This window comes from Ixodes scapularis, unplaced genomic scaffold, assembly GCF_016920785.2.
Source record: "Ixodes scapularis isolate PalLabHiFi unplaced genomic scaffold, ASM1692078v2 PGA_scaffold2__306_contigs__length_199485367, whole genome shotgun sequence".
NCBI classification, from domain to species: domain Eukaryota; kingdom Metazoa; phylum Arthropoda; class Arachnida; order Ixodida; family Ixodidae; genus Ixodes; species Ixodes scapularis.
In genome coordinates this window covers 94,478,563-94,495,682 of record NW_024609857.1, presented here as the reverse complement: position 1 = coordinate 94,495,682, position 17,120 = coordinate 94,478,563, and the positions used below count along the sequence as shown (strand labels likewise).

At 43.8% G+C, this 17,120-nt stretch overlaps 1 protein-coding gene across 1 annotated transcript in view; it reads right to left on the bottom strand.

Moving 5' to 3' along the window:
• LOC120836545 overlaps nt 1-17,120 on the bottom strand; it is a 111,181-nt gene that overhangs the window by 21,735 nt on the left and 72,326 nt on the right. The window contains exons 3-9 of the mRNA XM_040205508.3: nt 16,357-16,497; nt 10,920-11,102; nt 9,954-10,097; nt 9,300-9,482; nt 4,974-5,105; nt 2,121-2,303; nt 43-174 (exon numbers count right to left, since the gene is read on the bottom strand). Of these exons, the coding sequence (XP_040061442.2) occupies nt 43-174; nt 2,121-2,303; nt 4,974-5,105; nt 9,300-9,482; nt 9,954-10,097; nt 10,920-11,102; nt 16,357-16,497 (1,098 nt within the window). The remainder of the gene's footprint in view (nt 1-42; nt 175-2,120; nt 2,304-4,973; nt 5,106-9,299; nt 9,483-9,953; nt 10,098-10,919; nt 11,103-16,356; nt 16,498-17,120) is intronic.

The following is a 17,120-nucleotide window of genomic DNA, read 5'->3' as shown; positions in this document are numbered from 1 at the left end:
TAGTCTTTGTACGGTTAGAAGTACACGATTCACGAAACTTACAGAATAATACAGCCAAATAGTTTGACTTCTTGATGAGAGACTCCAGGACTTCGGGAGTGACATCTTCAATCTCGTCTGATTCTTTTTGCTTTACAAGCCACTCGAGGACTTGCTCTTCTTTCATTAAGTCTCCTGCATAGCGTCAAAATTGCATTTCGGTATATAGACATAAATATTTGACACTGCGATTATGGATTCACTGTGTTTCACATTCAGTTTTCATTCCGGGTAAAGATAGTATACTGAACAGCTTTTAAGCACTAAATAATAGCTTATATACCTTTACGTATAACGCAAGTAATTCAACATATCAACAATTTGCATAAATGGTCTATTTTCGGTAGTTAGGTATAGCTCTTCGCTATAAGAAACATCAGGTACAACATGTTATGAAACGTCATACAAATCCACATTTTTTAATGCTTCTCCCGTGAAGTGAACACTGCTGGACTCTGCGATGAGCGTTTGGAACAGATGACAAAAAACCGGAAACGCGAGCAAAATCGCACCAGCGAAATCTACGAATCGCAGAGAAAGAAGGTTGGTGCCGTAGTGATCTCTGTCGAAGGGCCGCAACAAGGCATGTAGTTGGGAATAGTTGGTGGTGCATACTTTTTTTTTTGCGGGAACATTGCTAAAAAACGTAAGACAAGGGGCCCTAATTTGGACACTTGGCGAAAGCGTCGGCGAGGAATTCGACCGCCGTGATTCGTCGGCACCAAGGTCAAGTGCGGCGCCGGCCAATTGCCGCCAATAAATTCCTCGCCGACTTTTTCGCCAAATGTTCAGGTTAGAGCCCCTGGACGAAGAAGCACACGGACAGGAAGCTGACTGACAACTGAAAATTTATTTCTGTGCAAAAACAGAAAAAAAAAAAAACACGGAAAGGGGGAACGGAAGAGAGAAAGAAAAAAGCAAACTGATAAAATCCGGCATCAGTCACCCGTGCATACAGTCTCACGAACCTGCCACACGTTTTAATGAAATCTATTTCGTCACCTACAAGGGCAACAGAAGGAGCGCTCACACACGAGATCGCTCTATCAGTCGCCATAAAATGTGATTCGGTCATCTCTCTCGCAGTGGCGCAACGTGCGACTGCGAGGGAGATAGACAAAGCATATTCTAAAAATATGCTTCGTCAAAACGCGCAACGTGAGTGCGCCGCCACGCATTGCACGTAGAAGAGGCTAGATGAGAAAGCCTCCGGACTGTCACATGAGGTTGGCCTTTTTGACGTCGGTGCCACTGGGAGGACGCACCTTTTTGTGCGATGCGTGCCGGCGCACGCACATTGCACTCTAAAAAAAGTCTGTGCGTCTACTTTCACGCACAACACTCGGAGAGCCAATCAGCGCAACTTACGGAGGCAGCTCAGCGAATGACGATGCGGAAACATATGTTTAGACCAAAAAACGCAGTCTGAGTTGTGACATTAAGCAATTTAAAACGTCACTCTTGCATTGCTTAATGTCACAACTCAGGCTGCGTTTTTTGGTCTAAACATATGTTTCCGCATCGTCATTCGCTGAGCTGCCTCCGTAAGTTGCGCAGATTGGCTCTCCGAGTGTTGTGCGTGAAAGTAGACGCACAGACTTTTTTTAGAGTGTGCGCGTTTTAAACACGGCAAAGGGGGGGGGGGGGGGGGGGGAGGGGGGTGTCAACGCGGAGATGCGCTCTGATAATAAACCGAAATTCAGAAAAGCGTCCAAATTGACCATTTTTTTCGGACCGCCGTTAAATACTGCGTGTGCCTTATATAATTGTAATGTGGGTGTATTTAGTAGTTTTCGATGATGCCCAGCAAGATTTTAATTGAAACCATCCCTTTAAATTAATCATTAATATTTAAGTACTCAAAATTAATTGTTTACCCAATCAATTGTTTACTGAGCCTACGGTATCAACCTTTTCTCAGCGCGATGCGTAGTTTTCGCAGGAGCCATTTTTCCCGCGTTTCCGGAAACACATTGTATAATTGAGTGCATTCATAGGCAATTGACAAAAGTACAGATCGCCAACCGTAAAGTACCTGACTCGTTATCATCGCCTAATTAGATTGCGGAGAATTTTCTCACCAGAGTAAAAGTTGGGAATGGAATCCTCGAAGTAGACAAGTTGTGGCACAGCGTCGATGCCATACTCCTTGATGACGTCTTCGTCGTCGATCTTCACGAATGGAATGTCGTGCGTGTCCAGCTCGTCGTCAATATTTTCCAGTTCCTTGAGCACCTTCTCGCATTTCGCGTCGCCCTTGCGGTCTGCAAACACCAGTGTCAGCCTGTTAGTGCGGCGGTCGGGTTTTGAGCGACAACAACAAACCTGCATCGTACACTTCAAAATATTTCCCAACATTCGAAACCAACACAATGCCGTTTTGTTTGTTTCTATTCAAGCTGTTTTGCGCATCTTGAAACTTTGGTTACATTTACCTAAAGGAGAAGGACGTGAGCTGTTATAGACTATTCCAATAACCCTCTTCTGCTCGCTGTCATCTTTGTTCACTTTGGTGTGAAACGCGTTCTGAGCATGTGCAGTAGCTCTATTCTGTTGAATAGCAGACGCCGCGCACGCTACCACAGCCCAGTGACTCAGCGTTTTTCGCTTGGGCGAGAAGCGCTGGAATGGTGTGTACGGTGCACGACAGATACAACACTGCTTGACAGCGAACATTATATGTATTATTAAATTACTTTACCAGGAATGAATTCACACCTATGTCTTTCAGGTGTTAGGGTAGCAGTCGAAAGTTGATTTGTGGAAAAAATTAAAGCACGCCTTTTTCAGAGTGATTTTCTATTTTCTCCCAAAGGAGCACGAAATAGCACCAACAATGGTACTCCCTCGTCGACAATTATATACATCGATGAAGGTATCCATTAGTTCGATTTTACCATTTCGGGCAGAATTGGGACTGGGTTTTCATGGCTCCAGTGTTTCATACAAGACTCCGGAGTACAAAACGGCAGCTTTATAAGGCCAACCAACCTCAGGAACCGCGTGAACACGAAATGTGTATAGGTCCGTCAGTCCGTAACCGCTAATCGATCTTTTTTTTTTTAAAAAAAAAAGGCAACCGGTGCCAGGGATCGAACCTCGGTCACCGGCGTGGAAGCCGAGTGCACTGCTAATTGAGCTATGGACCCAGCATGCAGGAACGTTGGGAGCAGAAGCAGGTGGTGTGAGAAAGCGCGCGGATCGAAGAGGGGCGGAAAGGGAAAGAAAGAGAGGATCAGAAACATGGGGGTGTAGAAAGAGCGCGCGGAATGAGGAGTGGAAAGGGCAGGAAAGCGCGCTTCCACTCTTTCGGTGAGCTAGAAAATTCACCGTAAAGGCTGTGTATCCGAAGTGCGCGCAGCTTCACAAAGATGCAATGGTGTGACGCATTATGTTTCTATACAAAACCCTGCCCTATGCACCACCCGAACTAGGAGTACCACCCACCCTATAAAGCTACCGCATTTAAACGCGTTTGGCAAAATGTTCAAACATGCAGCCAATTTTGTATTTTATTTAAAAGCACGTATGCCTGAGAGCGTGTATTGGGAAGTAAGTTAAAAAGAAAGTTTTCTATATCTTCTGAGACGAATACTTGAAAGGATAAAACATAGAGAACGGGGACGAGAACATGACTCCTTTAATTGAGCAGCAACATGGAATGGCACAATAAATAAAACCGCTCCAAAGGTTTCAACGTTCTCGAACGTTGCGTTCGAAAACGTTGAAACTTTTGGGGGCGGTTTTATATTTTGTGCCATTCTATGTTGCTGCTCAATGAAAGAAGTCATGTTTCCGTCCCCGTTCTCGATGTTTTATCATTTCAAGTATTCGTATATATTCCCCAACACACTCGTTTTCAATTATTACTACCTTCTGAGCTTTATGAAATTTTAAAATTATATTTCAGTTTTAATAAAAACATATTCAGTCTAAGAATTAACTTAAATTGTGCTTCATAAGTGTGCCCGCATATCAGCTACAACAGCGATTTTTTTATTATTTTTTTACCTCGGGTTTATTATTGATTTTTTATAAATAGGAGTATGTACAAAGCATGATGCTCAAAAGGTTGCTTTCTGAAAAATGCAAAATGAGCGTTAAGTTGGCTCAAGAAGACCATGCAGCTGTCAGGATTGCACGCGATTCTTTTGTATGCTTGGCAGTGATTGCATCAAGAAATGGTAGATTCGCTTGAGACTTTACATGCGGTAATACGCAACTATGCATTATTTGCACATTGATTGCAGGGCCAATTTTTAATTAAATATATATGAAAGCGTAAAAGGAAAGCGTACAGTGTTATGCTTAAAGTCCATATCAAACATGTTTTTGGTTTTAACATACTAGTATGCGTTTCAGGAAAGGCTATTTAAAAAAAAAAAGGACGACACGCGACATGGAATTACGTCATGAGCGTCACGTCATTTGATCACGTTGCATGTTGTGACGTGTCACATGACGTGATGCAGCATGAGTTTACAAGTATCGGTGTAAACAGGATCACATTCACGTGAAGTACCCTTTAATGTTTTCTACGTGCAAGAATTTTGACAGGAATGACGAAGACGGGCTCCAAAATCTTTATTTTTATGACTTAATCATTGAACGCTATTTTTATGATAAATTATTTTTGTTGAAGTAACATTTTCGAATCGTTATTTTACACTAAGTAACCAGCAGGAGAGGCATGCTTTCCAACAAAATATTAGCCCAAAAAATTACGTTACACGCTTTACTGTTTTCATACAGGTAAACAGAGCGTCAACAAATTCATGCTCGAAATAAGGTCAGTTCTAAGTCCAGGTGTTTCGCCGCTTAGTTTAAACAAGCTGCTATATTATTGTTTGGGCTAACAGTGCAATGCTTTTTTGGGGATGCGTAGTGGAAGCCAACTGTGCTAGTTCTATAACTGACTGAGAGTTAGAACCTACAAAAAAGTACCGCAAGATAGTCAGCCTTCTCGACCAGTTCGTCCAGCACGTCCTCGGAAACGTCCTCGATCTCGTCCTTCATTTTCTGCTCCACCAGCCAGCTGAGCACCTTGTCCTCGTTGCTCAGGTCTCCTGAAAAAAGAATGTTTCCTTCACAAACGGCTGTCCCCAATTGTACAGCGAAGAATGGGTTAGTAATGAGACATCACCTTCCGTCAAAGGGGTTAAGAAGGGTAACACAATTACGTTACCATTGGATCACGTTGAATCTAATTTTGCACCCATATAATTTCATGACCTTGCGAAAGTTCTGAAAGTTTTTTTTTTTGTTTACCATAACGAAATTATGTTTTTATACAATTAGCTCACTATTAAATTATGTTAAACATAGTAGTTTCGCAGTTGTGCAATCTCATGACCTTGCATAGGTTTATGGAAGTTTTTACACTAAAGCTGTTTTACTCTTTTGTGCGTAGGCCTAGACCTCCTACGATCCACACCTGTGCAATACCAGATTTTTGATGTTTCGAGGATCGTATTCTAGCTTGTTGATTTTGAGCTTCTGACCTCTATTTCTCTACCAGCCTGATTGAACCAGAGCAAGATAAGAGGATTAATGCGATAGATTAGGCGACTTCCTCCCCGTCACTGTTCTAGCTGTTATTGAATATTACAGCAACTCACTGCAGTCTTTTGTCTTTGGGTGAAGATAGTCTTAGCCATAGAGCTTTCATGAGAAAATATGGCTTCTATTATTAATCTACAACTAAATGGCTCAGTTTTGGTTACCAAAGAGTGACTGCAATAGTCTCTAATCTCAAATAAAAAAAACAACAACACGGTTTTTGTATTCCGTCGTAACGTTTAGGCAGAATATTAAAACATCCAGACAATTCATTCTAAACATGCGTTTATTATTGACTTGGCCCCGAGAGTTTGTCATGCGTCGAGTCATTCGCTAATTTAGCAAATGGCAGTTGCCACGCTCAAAACGGTAATTTTATTATTGTCACGTGACCTTGCCTACGCAAAAGCGTAAAATGTAGAGGAAGCTGCGACATGCGCTGTTTTCTGCTGCAGTGCATGCGATGCGGGCGCCGTTTACGTATGCCACTTTACGTGGTGTTCTCCACGAGCACGTAACCAAAGGAGAGCGCCACGTGGGTGCAGAACATAAATTACAACAAGCAGCAAGGTCATCCAGTGCAGCCCGAGTTTCGGTCTCGGTTAGTGGTTTTAAACGAATGTTCACAAAACTTATTTTATTTCTCGCAAAACAGATGACACAGTAGCCTTCAGTTGTACTCGTCAAGCTGAAACCAAATGTTTTAATGAAATTTTCTAAATTGTAAATATAAGAACAGGCTTTAATATTTGCAAACTCACACACACACGCGCGCGCGAGCATACAGACAGTTGCACACAAACACATTCACGTCATTTATTCCTCTTTCTCGTGTAACATACTCTACGATGACATCTGTGTTCTGTCAATACTGGACATATTTAGGAACTCTTGGTACGTATCGGTTCCACGCTTACAGAAAGGGACATCACTAGGCACAGACCACGAAGCGATTTGTCGGGACGAGAGGGCAGTCGGTAATCTAAAACTCGATACCGCTTGCCGCTTCTAACCACGCAGTAAAGCACTGTATTTTCCGACTTACCCAAGCACCGCCACATACCGCTAAGTACCGCCATCGTGCCGCGTGCGCTCCTATTGGATGCCTTCGATGCGTCGCGCCATTTTCGGCTCCTGGCGCAGGCTCCTATGCAAGTTCGTCTGCTTATTTTGCAGGGGCTGTGGTGACGTCAGAACGCCCAGCTCTGCTTGGCTCTGATTGTTGGATAGTGGGTAGACCTCAAAGCAGGCTGCCTTGAGGTCTACCCACTGTCCTCCAATCAGAGCCAGGCACGTATTCAGGGGAGGGGGGGGGTTCTCACCCGGACCGGGCCCCCCCCCCCCCCCCCCCGAAATCTTCCATTTAGCTGGGGCCTCCTCTTCCCCCCCCCCCCCCCCCCCCCCCCCCCCCGAAGCAATCAGGAAGGAAATCAAATCAGTCAATCAATCAAACCACAACCGCTGCAAAAGAAGGAAACGAACTTGCGCTCCGCATTGGCCTGCTGCGGCCACTGCCGGCGCGACGTAGTATGCCAGCGCGCTCCAGTTGGTCTATAATGTGGCTGCCGGCGCCGCGTAACCGGTTAAGCACCGCATTTCCGGCAACGTTTCCGCCATTTTTGGCTTAAGTGGATCCCATCATGCACCTCCTCGGAGTCACTTGTATAGCCAATAGAAATCGCCTATAGCGTTTGACCAGGCAAAGGTTGGCAGTGCCCCCTGGCTGTCGTTCACGGCAGAGCCAAAACAGAGTAGATAGCGTGATCGCATGCCGATCTGACTGTGACGCTGTCAGTGCGATGACCAGCAGCGCCAGTATTGCGCCAATTTCAAGTAAATCCCAGGTGCACTTGGAATTTGCCCATTGTTTCTGTGGGATACCCGCCTCCTCCTTTAGTAAAACGCGCACCTAAATACACCACCTCCTTCAAATGCACCGTATACCCTGGGCTGTACTACCGCGGACAATGCGAGCTGCAACAGCCCTTGCTTCTATGGCATATAGGCCATTCCATTTAGCGCTCTCTGGGTGGCACCATTTTGTTCGCCCGCAGCGCCCTCTCCACACATCCGGGAAGTTCAGCGGGTTCGGCGGGGTAAAACGAGAGAGAGGGCACGCGCCCGACTCCGCTAGCAGACGACAAACCGGGAGGTTGCCTTTCTCCATCTTTGGGCTGTATCGGCGGGCTCTACCGAACATCGAACTCTCGCTCGTGGCTGCCGTTGTGAAGTGGTTCGCGTTCTTACAATAGTTGTGGCTACTCCAAAATCGGCCTATAGCTCTCTGTTGTTCTATTTTGCGAAATGATCAACTAGCATATCTTTTTTCCGTTACTTAAATAGCAGTTGAGTCAGCCGGCAGTACTATCCTCAACTTTTGCGTGTATTGCGGCAGGAGAGCACGTTTTATTTATTATTTCAGACTTCCACTCATGGTCGCTAAAGGCCTACACCAGTACGAACTTCGTCTAATAAATAAAATACAGCAACCGGATTTACTTTTCGCCAAAAAGATCGGCCAATCTGACACAGTTTTCCCTATTTTTTCTTTTATTTGCACGCTGGTAACAGCGCAATCGGACCCTGTGAGTCTCTTTATCTAGCATAATATTACACGACAACTGGCATACCAAAATCTGCGCATCTGCGCTTGAAAGTTCCAAAATGACGCGATTTTAAACAGAGTTTGCACGCCAGCCGGACGCTAGCTACAGCCCACTCGGCGGAGCGGACGGCACGCGGGGTGAGAGGGGGAGTGCATTTTTTTCTCTTTTACCCTCTCTGCTATGACCCTAATGGAACGGTCTATACCGGCCGTCTTTTGAAAGAGCTGTGGTTTGACCTAGGAATGCAATGCGAAGTTAAAGGGGCGGTGCAACGATATTCAATTGGAATGCATGTTCACATTACACGAGCTTACTGGCGTTAATGGGACTCAAGGATACTGGCACTTAACGCCGCTGGCCAAGAAACTCCATTTTTGCGGTGTAATTTCAAGTACAAAAGCGAGCATTTTCATTCAATTTCTGCTTAGCAAAACTTCCCCGCTAAATTTTTCCGCTAAATTTAGCGGGGAAATTGACGTCACGTTATCTCAACACCAATTCAGTTTCCCCGCTAAATTTAGCTGGGAAATGGTGTCACGACTTCGTGTCACGTCACCCATGAAGAAATTCAGCGGCAGGAAGAGGGGAGGAAAGAAAAGGAGGAGGGGAAGGTACGGAGGAGGAGGAAGGGCATACGCTCTTCTCCGTACTCTCCCCCCCCCCCCCTCCTCCTCAAGAGCTGCGCTCTAGTTTCGCATTACAGAGATTTGCAAACGTCTTCGATTTTTTCTTTAAATTTTCCCGCGATTTCGATTGCGTGTGGTGAAAAACGAACGAATATTTCCCAGGTCATTACCGTCAGGGATCCGTTTTAAGTGGTATTTGCTCAAAGTACGAAAATCGTTGCATCGTCCCTTTAAGGTCCCATACTTCGGACTTTTTTGACAAATTCAGAGATAATAGATCTTACGGGGATCATGCAGGCGCGGAAAAAGTCTGATCAGGTGTTTCAGCTCATATTGTCCTATTTAATGTTACTTCAAAATCTGCCAAAAAAAAAAAAAAGAAGAATGGGACAGAAAGCTGACTTGAGCAAGCAGAAGCAATAAAAATAATAAAACGAAGCGCCAAGAAAGTACGCCCGTTCTGACTCACCTTCGAACAAGGTAGGCACGGTGTTCTCGAAGTAGATTAGAAGGGGCAGTTTCTCCCAGCCGTACTTTTTCGCGAATTCGATGTCGTCTGTCTTGACGAAAGGAATTCCGTGCTGATCCGCGTCGTCATCGATTGCCTCCAGCTCTTCCAAAATCTTCTTGCTCTTCTCGTCGCTCTCGTCATCTGGAAGAAGAAGAAAAAAAGCGCGATAAACAAGATATTAAAAAACGTTTCGAAACACCCGCTCGCAAAATCTCAGCGTCAAAGCCCTTTGGAAAAGCCTCCATTTTCTTTTTGGCATTTACAAGGTGACATTTTAATCCCAAATTGCTCGGATGTCGAGCATCAGAACCAATAACCAGTTCCCTGGAACTTGTTGGATTAAAAAGGGGGCGCGCGACTACTTTTAGGGAATAAAATAATTTTCAAAGTCAAGATTTATTACTCTTCGAAGATATCTCTAGTTCTGGGAAGCCAAATAAGTAAATTGTATATATTAAAAAAGTACAGTAAAAATTACATAACTTCTTTAGCTTGCTTCAAAAAGCTTTTCTTTGGATACTGAAGACACAAATAAAAACCCCGAATAAGTTGTTGTTCAGCGTTGGATGAAGCTCGCCTCGGTAAGAAGGTACAAGATACAAAGCGACTAACAAACAAAGACCGCCAGAATTTCCGTCTTTTCAATCAGGGCGGTCATGTCGTCCGCAGAAACCTCTTCGATAACGTCGGCGTCCTCCCCGGTGTCCATAAACTCTTGAAGCCATTTGAGCACGTCCTCTTCGTTTTTCAGGTCGCCTGTAATAGATAAGAAGAAAAAAAAAAATGTATCACGAGGGCAGTCGAGGCTGGTAGGTACAACTTGAAAGGAACCCTCTGGGAGCCTTTTTGTAGTAAGAGACGTTTCGATAAGTTTCTGGGTTACCCATGGCTGGCCAGAAAAACATGAACGTCTTTCTCTATACTTGGTCTCACCACAAGACAGACCACAGTGAAAGTCTAGAAGACTTACAAATCAGATGCACAAACTAGAAGTGCAGGATGTAGCTGCATTCACTGTGTTTTATCTGTTTAGCAGGTGGACGCGCACAAGGCCGACGAGCACCTTGACGTCACACTTCGGGCGCTACCTGATTGGCCCATTTAGATCGTAGCATCGGCTGTGCTCAGACGGAAGGAAACAAAACGTAACAAAAAAAAGTTTCTTTTTTTGTTATTAAGAGTTAAAAATTACGACCTACGAGAGATTCTTTAAATTAACTGCGTTCCCAAGAAATTAAGCCTTTGTAATCAAAGGTGAATGAACCTCTCGAATCACATTGGGAATATAATGCAAATTAAGGCGTTGCTTCTTTTTTTTTTTTTTCTCCCTCTCGTAACACTTTGCATGTTTAGTCGAAGAAAGTTTGGTGCTGCCGTTGTGAGGAGTTAAATGACCAATATGAGTATCTTTTAATTAGTGATGGCAGCCACAACAAAGACGACGAGCACTGCGTGACGATGCACCCTTAGTGCTGATTGATTGGCTCCATAGGAGCATTGGCTACGGTCGAACTTAATTGGAAACTGAAAATTCATCACATTATGTTTCGGGCGATTACTCTGAGCGATGTGACTCACCGTCATAGAGGAGGGGAATGGTCTTTCGGTAGTAAACTAGCGCTGGAAACTGGTCCAGTCCGAACTCCTCGGCGACCTCCGTCTCAGAGATTTTGACGAAACCGATGCCCAGAGCGTCAGCCTCGTCGTCGATGTTCTCGAGCTCCTGGAGGACGGCTTCGGACTCCTTGTGTTTCCTCTTGTCTGCGTGCGTGACAGAATGAAACCTCGATCGAATAATCACTGTGGATCTCTGTAAAAGCTAGGACACTTCACGAGCTAAAAGGCGGGATGCGGCAGCTTTCTATACATGACTTGCACGTGACATCATTTTTATCATGCTGGACATCATTCGGACTCATTCTTAGCCTAGTGAAAAAAATCTGATGATGCAATATGCACGCTACACGATAGGTACGCACTCAGCCGCTGGTCCACCACAACGGCGGCTGGTGTAACGTGATTGCGAGCCACGTGTGAACGCGGGATTAAGCGAATTAAACGAGAGAGACTTTAAACGCTTTGCTCAGAGATAAACCGCTAATCGTACCGTAAGAATAGCTCACTCAAACTTAAGTTTCGCTTTAAACAATATTTTTAGGGTCTAATATGTTTTATTGGTAACTTTAAGCTCGGGGTTGAAGTTAAATGCACGGTTCCTCTCACTTCAGCGTCAATGAGCTGAGATGAAGGTGGTCAAATAAATCAGGAAAGAGCAATCGAACCAAGCAAAAACTACTTTCAGTTTACCCGATGACCTTACAGAATAAATATATTTGTTTTACGGATATAATATGCATACAAGAATATAACGCACTTAAAACAAAACAAATATTATTTTTTTTATGTAAGTGCATTTGGCCATTTTTCTTGTCATACTATACTCCCGTTTCCCTTTACAACCGACCGCAGCGAACGCTACGAGCCATCTTTGCGCCACGCTGAAGGAATTCCTATAAATATCTGTTTGAGGCGACATACGTTCGATATTTTATTTGAACATGCCAATGAGTTTGAAAAGCGCTCTGGCTCGACTGCGCGTATTTGATCCGCCAACTTTCAAAGCGGTAAAGAGTTCCAAAATGCTAACACGCAATGTATAAATATTTTTTCAGTCGAAATCGTTGCATATTTTTGGCATTTATTCCATCGGCAATGGTCATCCTCACTTCCCTCAAACGCCCATACACGAACTGTATGATCTAAGATTTCTGTTTCTTCACCCGAGTCACAATGTTGACCTCGATAGCGGCATGGCCATCACGTTGCGTTCCAACGCACGCCGCAGCCCGTCACAGTGGTTCACTCTAAATCCGCGAGGCGGCAGCTACTCCGATGAAAAGTGTGATTAGCTGAGTAGCAAAAGGAATACACTTTGTTTCCTTCCTTGTCCGTAGCGACTAATTGCTGCCTCCTGATGCAAATAGGGGGGTTTGATAATGACGAAGCGAGTAACTTCACAAATGGTCTCTCTCTTGAAATACGCCGAAGTGGGGAATGCAGCAGCATTGCATTTCTGTTAAATAAAGCCTGTTCATAGTAGTTTTTTGTCAGTGAATGATTTGTTTTCTAGAGTTAAGCTCCGTACTCGAAACACTTACTTGAGAGATTTCTTATGAAGTCGACAGCGCGTTCAGCGGGGACAACTAATGCAGAATGTAATGTGATTATTTTAGTCGTGACAATTATTAGTTTCGCGTCGTGTCCTCATAATTTCTAAGTGGTTGAAAAACAAATCAAATATCTATCGCTTAAGCTAGATTAGTAAGGCAAGCGAGCTCTGAGTCTCAGGGTATTGAACATTAGTAGCCATCTTGTAAGTTTACTTTTTATTCATAATAATTGAGCCCATTTTGCTTTCCATGGGCACATTACGTGAAGGGTGAGTGAAATTAATCCATCTGTTTTAATATGCCTCATCTCTAAAATAATTAAAAAAAATAAATGTGACTGTCTCTAAACGTGCACAATGGAGGATTTTAGCTTTGTCTTTCTCTGGCATCATTAGCTTAGTCCATGTGCTTTACAAGTTCGAAGGGCAAATTATCGAGGATTCAGGAAGGGGAAAGGGGAAGGGGGTGGAAGGGGAGCAAGGGGGGGGGGGGGGGGGGCGGGGGCGAGGAGCAGCGAAAGAAAAAGGCTAAGAAGAAAACGACTAAGGCAGGTGGAATTTCGTACCGACGAAAAAACTCTCCTGGCCTTTGGCGGCTCAGAGAACATTTAAGCTCAGGGGTATCGGGGTTGGAACCACCCTGATGTTATCCTTCTTGGTATCTTTCACTGACTCCTTCATTCTCGTTCACTTTGATGGTGTTTTATAGGGAAGCTAGGCGCACACGCAAGCAATATAAGATTTAAAACTTCAGCAACGAACGGGTTTTTTTTTTTTTTCAGTCTTGTTTTATCTCGCTTAAAAGGGCGATGAAAAATCGCTTTAGGGCATTTGTGACTTCCGACGCTCGTATCAAGATCAAGATCAAGAATTTGGAATATCAAGTTTTGTTTGTGTATGGCGCGTTTCTAGGGTTCTCTACTGGCGTCATTACTTGGAATGAATAGATGCAAATTTGAAGAAAAAAATGTTTCATAGAATGACAAGGTCGTTGCACCCATTCGTTGAATGCAATTTGTAAATTGCCAATAATTATTCAATCTAATTTAGTTAATACACCATTTGTAGCTGTACAAATTACGCACTGTGGTTTCTAACGCATACCAATGGTGTGCGCTTGAGATATCAAGGAGTCATTATTCCGGAACAAGTTTAAGAATGCGATTTTACGACAATATTTTGGAACATAAGGAGTTTTCAATTTAACACACACAAAAATATTTATTCTTTCGACAGAGTAGCCGGTGTTTTTTCTACGACAGTCAGTCCCTCACAAACGCAACATCGGTTGTCTCTCTTAATTTGTTGGTGCAAGCGTCACCGAAGGATGTGGTTGCCGTGAATAAATTAATAAACGAGACAAGAAGTGATTTGTGAACCGGGTTAAATCTGAATTCTTTTTTTAGTAAAAAAAAACGATTATTGAATAAGGGTGGCGATGTGGGTTAGTTGGTTCATACTGACGTCGGTCAGACGGGCAGGTGTGTTAATCACTGACTGCGGAAGCATGACTTGTCGTTGCGATCAGTGCTGGGAGCTGTAGGGGGGCATCTGCCATTGCATTGTCATGGATGTGGGTGCAAACCTATCTTCAGTAAGACTGGTGTCATTGGCAATGGAAGGGACAGAGTGAATATAGAAATTTTAGAGGCGCATGCAATTATCAAAACAGGCACCAACTGGGTAAGCCAAACGTCACCGGGCTTAAGTAGTAAAGAGATTGCTTTTTGGACATGTGGTGAATGTATCATGTGACGTGGGCGGGGTTGCTGTTTTCTTTGTTTTGTTTTCATGTGATTAAAGTTCAGTTGAGAGTCAGCGCTTATCCTGTTTGCACTTCCTTTAGTCCCTGTTTACTATGCGCTGTTTGCCTTTTCGTTAACGATTATTATGTCAAATATTGACATGATAATCATGACGCGTAAGCACACCGATATATAAATGCACTTTAATTTTTCTTTCGTTTTGTTTTAAGTCGTACATTTTTAAGAGCCATATATTTATAGAGGTTTTCATCTTTGTTCTAAAGCTTAAGAAAACGATATGTACATTCAAGATAACTGCGGTTGAACCATAGCCTAATTAAACAAACGTATTGTCGGGGTTGGGCAGTATCGCGATACAAATGTATCGCGATAGTATTTCAGAAATACATTTCGTATCTGTATTTCTGTATCGCGATACATTTTTTTCACCAGTATCTGTATTCCTGTATCGAAATACACGTGGAATGTTTCTTTGTATCGCGATACAATCAGGATGAAATGTATTTCGTTAGATTTCTTGAGAAATACTCCCCCCTGCCCCCCCACCCCCTCCCCGAAAAAAAAAAAAGAAAAAAAGAAACAAGACCGAACGCATTTTTTTTTTTTTTTTTTACTTCTGAGGGCATCAGAGTGTCAAGGAGATGCTCGGACATTGCTACTATGCTGACCAAGGTTCCTTTTGATTCTGCAAACCATTTTTCTATGCGTCCTCTTCCCTCTTCTGAGAAGTGTTGCGTAGTCGGGGACTCGAACCAGGTGGCGTGCCAGGAGTGGAGTCAGAGCATCTTAGTGGAGCAGGTCCTTAGGTAGGGATTTCTTGAGTCATTGTTTGGTGGCATTCAATGCCCGCTGCTAACCGTCTCTCTCGTTTTAGCGTACAGAATACACCCAGCCGGCAAAGCTGAGTCACATTTCGTTGCAGCACGAGCCTGGCGGTGGTTGACTTGAAATAGTAGCAAGTCTCATGCTGTGAAGTTCAACACATATTCGAATGCATCTGCGGCTGCGCCCGTAACATTGCACGGCTCTAGGGTATGTCATCAGCCGACGTGAACTTGACCCGCTGCTCTGGTGATCCGAAACCCAGAAGGAAGCCAGAAGTGGCCTCGCTGTGCCATCCCAGACTACGTACTCCCGCGACTCGTCTCGAGACCGCTGTTTCTCGGACAGCTCGCACCTGTGCCGGCAATATCAGCTCGCGATCCACGAGGTTTCTGTTTGGATAATGCTAGGCAAAACTTGAGGACTGCAATCCGTGCGTCGGTGGCGGAGGGTCGGTAGTAAGGACCTTCAGAACAGGGATGCTACTTTATCGTTTTTTCAACCCTAAACAGAAGATAAGACATGTATTCCAAGATGCTTCGGGTGGTTCACTATTCTCAAAAATTCCAAATGACACTGCATGCACGATCTTCAATTAGGTAACCTACAACGAAAGTACGTATTGTCCTTTCATACAGCAGCGTGGTAAAGTTTCATGTTCAAGGCCACACCTACAGGTAAAGAATACTAGTTCATTCACCGTGACATCATGTGATCAATGTTGACAGGATTCCCTCGTCAGACAAACACGATGTCATGAAAGAAACCGCGGTCAGTCCTTGATGGAACGTTTTTTTTTTTTGGGCCCATTGAAGACTCCTTATCGTCCGAAACCACTACCTTCAAGGCAAAGTGCCAAGCCTACAGGAAAGTAATTTCGGAATCGAAAACACCCACTTGAAACTTCAAGCTTCATCTCAGTTGGCGTCTCAAAAAAATTGGAAAATGTATTGCAGTATCAGTATTTCTGTATTTGTATTTCTGCCCTCCCTAAAATGTATTCCTGTATTTGTATTTCCAAATACTTTTTGCCTCTTTTTAAAATGTATTTCCGATACGTATCGCGATACATTTTTACAGATATATCTTAGTATCAGTATTTTAGCTACTATTTTAATGTATCCCAGTATTTGTATTTCCAAATACATTTTGGAGTATTTCTGCCCAACCCTGCGTATTGTAATGTTTATTAAACTATATAAAGAATTGGAGACTCATTCATAAAATCATAAAATAGACTATAGACGGAAGCACTCACAGAAAAGGACGGCCAGGTACTGGCTCTCCTTGATGAGGCTGTCGAGAATCTTTCCGTTGACCTCCTCAATGCGGTCGGCCAGCTCCATCGCCTCCAGGTTCGTGAGCCAGTCGAGTACCTTTTCTTCGTCCATCAGGTCGCCTTTGAAGGGGCCCAAAAGACAATAGAACATGAATAAAAAAGAAAGAGATACCAAGAGGGACACTCATTCCTTTTTCTCCTCCTAATTTAGCTGCAAAGCCACATAAACGTATCTTCTTTTACTGTGAATACTTTCTCCGAGCCAAGATCTCAAAGGTTGTAGTTCTTGCAAGAAGAGTGAGCGCGCAGGCGAGCTGATGGATGACTGAATCTGAGACAGTGAAGGAAATCGAAGACGCTTAAAAAGAGGAACAACACAAAGATCCTCCAAAAGACAGAGTCGGTTTCTTTGGTTCCCCCCCCCCCCCCCCCCCCCTTCCTTTCCCTTTTTTTACGTGTTCTGTATTTATTTATTTCTTTATCTCAGCGTTGCAGTGTTGGTTGTTTTTACTGTTCGAGGGACAAGTGCACTGGGCTTAGAAACGGTTCACTGCGGGGTTGTCTTGTTTGTGTTACTTGAGAGGAGCACACTGAATGGGTACAGCACACACTACACGTCGCCAAAACTGCCCCGGGGAGTTTAGTTGGTTCAGAAGCTCAAAACCTACCAGCATTTCTGGCTTACCAGAAGATGAGCTTTATAGATTACAAGGTTTAAGATGATCGCACTGAGCATAAAAACA